The sequence below is a fragment of the Sphaeroforma arctica genome, assembly GCF_001186125.1.
Source record: "Sphaeroforma arctica JP610 unplaced genomic scaffold supercont1.5929, whole genome shotgun sequence".
Lineage (NCBI taxonomy): Eukaryota > Ichthyosporea > Ichthyophonida > Sphaeroforma > Sphaeroforma arctica.
In genome coordinates, this window is record NW_014034629.1 from 1 (window position 1) to 1,801 (window position 1,801).

General features: G+C 50.6%; 1 protein-coding gene across 1 annotated transcript; it reads left to right on the forward strand.

Annotated features, from left to right (window-relative positions):
- Positions 1-241: 241 nt before the first annotated feature.
- SARC_15318 (hypothetical protein) lies at positions 242-1,653 on the forward strand (the record flags this gene model as incomplete). Its single annotated transcript, XM_014290561.1, has 1 exon — positions 242-1,653. A coding segment is annotated over one exon (1,412 nt), but the record flags the coding sequence as incomplete, so codon positions are not given.
- Between the last annotated feature and the right edge of the window lie 148 nt (positions 1,654-1,801).

The window sequence follows — 1,801 nt, forward strand, 5'->3', positions numbered from 1 at the left end:
ACACACACACACACACACACACATATATATATATATATATATATACATATATACACACACACACACACACACACACACACATATATATATATATCTACGAACCATCTCATATGTTTACAATACTGGTTTAGATGAATAGCCAAGGCTGTTGCAGTCCAAAGGCCAGTTCACTATTGTTCGTGGTATAATGATTCTATTCTGTGCTGTCTGAAGCACAACTGTCTCCGACAGTTGTGTTTATATGAAGTTTCTAGTTTGTATATGTAGTTCTACTACCTTTCATCGTTTTGAGATTGATATCATCATTGCCTATACCTTCTCCACCACAGAAGGAGGTGATGACAATCTTTCATTCGGCACCGCTCTCCAAGCCCGTACCACTGCCATACATGCGAACGGTGGCTCCGGTTCTATAAATAGAACCGATTCATCCGGTCTGGTCAGTAAAAACGGGTCAACCGGTCCTTATAACCGGGCCCTAAGTGCACCCCCGGTGTCCCACCGCGTGGCCGGGAAGAAAGGGGGCAGGGGCAAGAAGGCCCATACCCGCCCGCACTCTCGCGCACCCACACCCTCTCTCACCACAGCCAAGACAGTCACAGGCACACCCGGCACCACAACAGAACTCTTCGCCCAGTTTGAGGAGACGCGCCAGCGCAGGAGACCCTCGACACGGCAGCAGACGGAGGGCAGTGGCAGTACTTCAGGTGCAGGTGCAGATGTTGGGGCTCCGCCGCCTGGGCCGATTTGTCCCGGGGATAGGCTGTGTGCCAGTGATGCGCACACTCAGGCGATGGAGTTGGGGTTGTATCGGCTGGGTTGTGGACCGGTAGTGCAACGTCTGGTGCAGAGTTTGCTGGGCGAAAGCTGTGGACTGGGGGGATCTATGGAGGGGCCCAGTGGAGAGAGCGAGAGGGACAAGGAGGGAGGGAGGCATAGAGAAGGTAGGTATAAGGGAGACGCTATTAAGAATGAGGGTCACAGCAGGAGGTCGGGAGAGAAGGGCGGTTTAGGCTTTAGAGATCCCGGCCGGGATAGGAGGAAAGGGAAGAGATCTAAGGATCGGGGTAAATCCAGATCCAGATCCAGGTCCAGATCCAGATCCAGATCTAGATCCAGAGAGAGGGAGAGAATCGGAGAGAGTACAAACAAACGGAACGGCGATATTGGTGATAGCGAAAATAGTAGTAAAAATAAAGCGGTAAATAACGGTACAAAGGATGATGGTACGGGCAAGAAGAAGCGGCATAAGGAGAGGGACACGGCCAGGCATGACGACGAAGATAAGGTCAGCGCAAGGAAAGTGAGCTCCAAAGAAGGCGGTGGGGAAATAGGGGGTCCACATATGCGCAGACGGAACAAACAAAAGCACAAGGATTCAGGCAGCAGTGCTGGCAGCAGCAGCGGCAGCAACTGCAGCAACGGTGGGGAGGGTAGTGGTCAATTAAGCAGGAGAGATATAAATAGCACGCTAAACCGCACCAAGGGCGCCGGAGGGGAGGAGGAGGTAGACCTTTCCACTACAGACAAGTCCGGTACACACCAGAAACGAGGGAATGATGGCAAGTTTTCGAAGAAATCAAAGTCTTCTAAAAAGAAAGGCGATAAGAAGTATAAGGACAGGCATAGCTGCGACGAAACTGGAGTCCAACGGTGAGTGCGTTGGGTGTATCTTACATATGTATATATATACATACACATGTATATGTACATGTACATGTACACACACACACACACACACACACACACACACACACACACACACACACACACACACACACACACACACACACACACACAC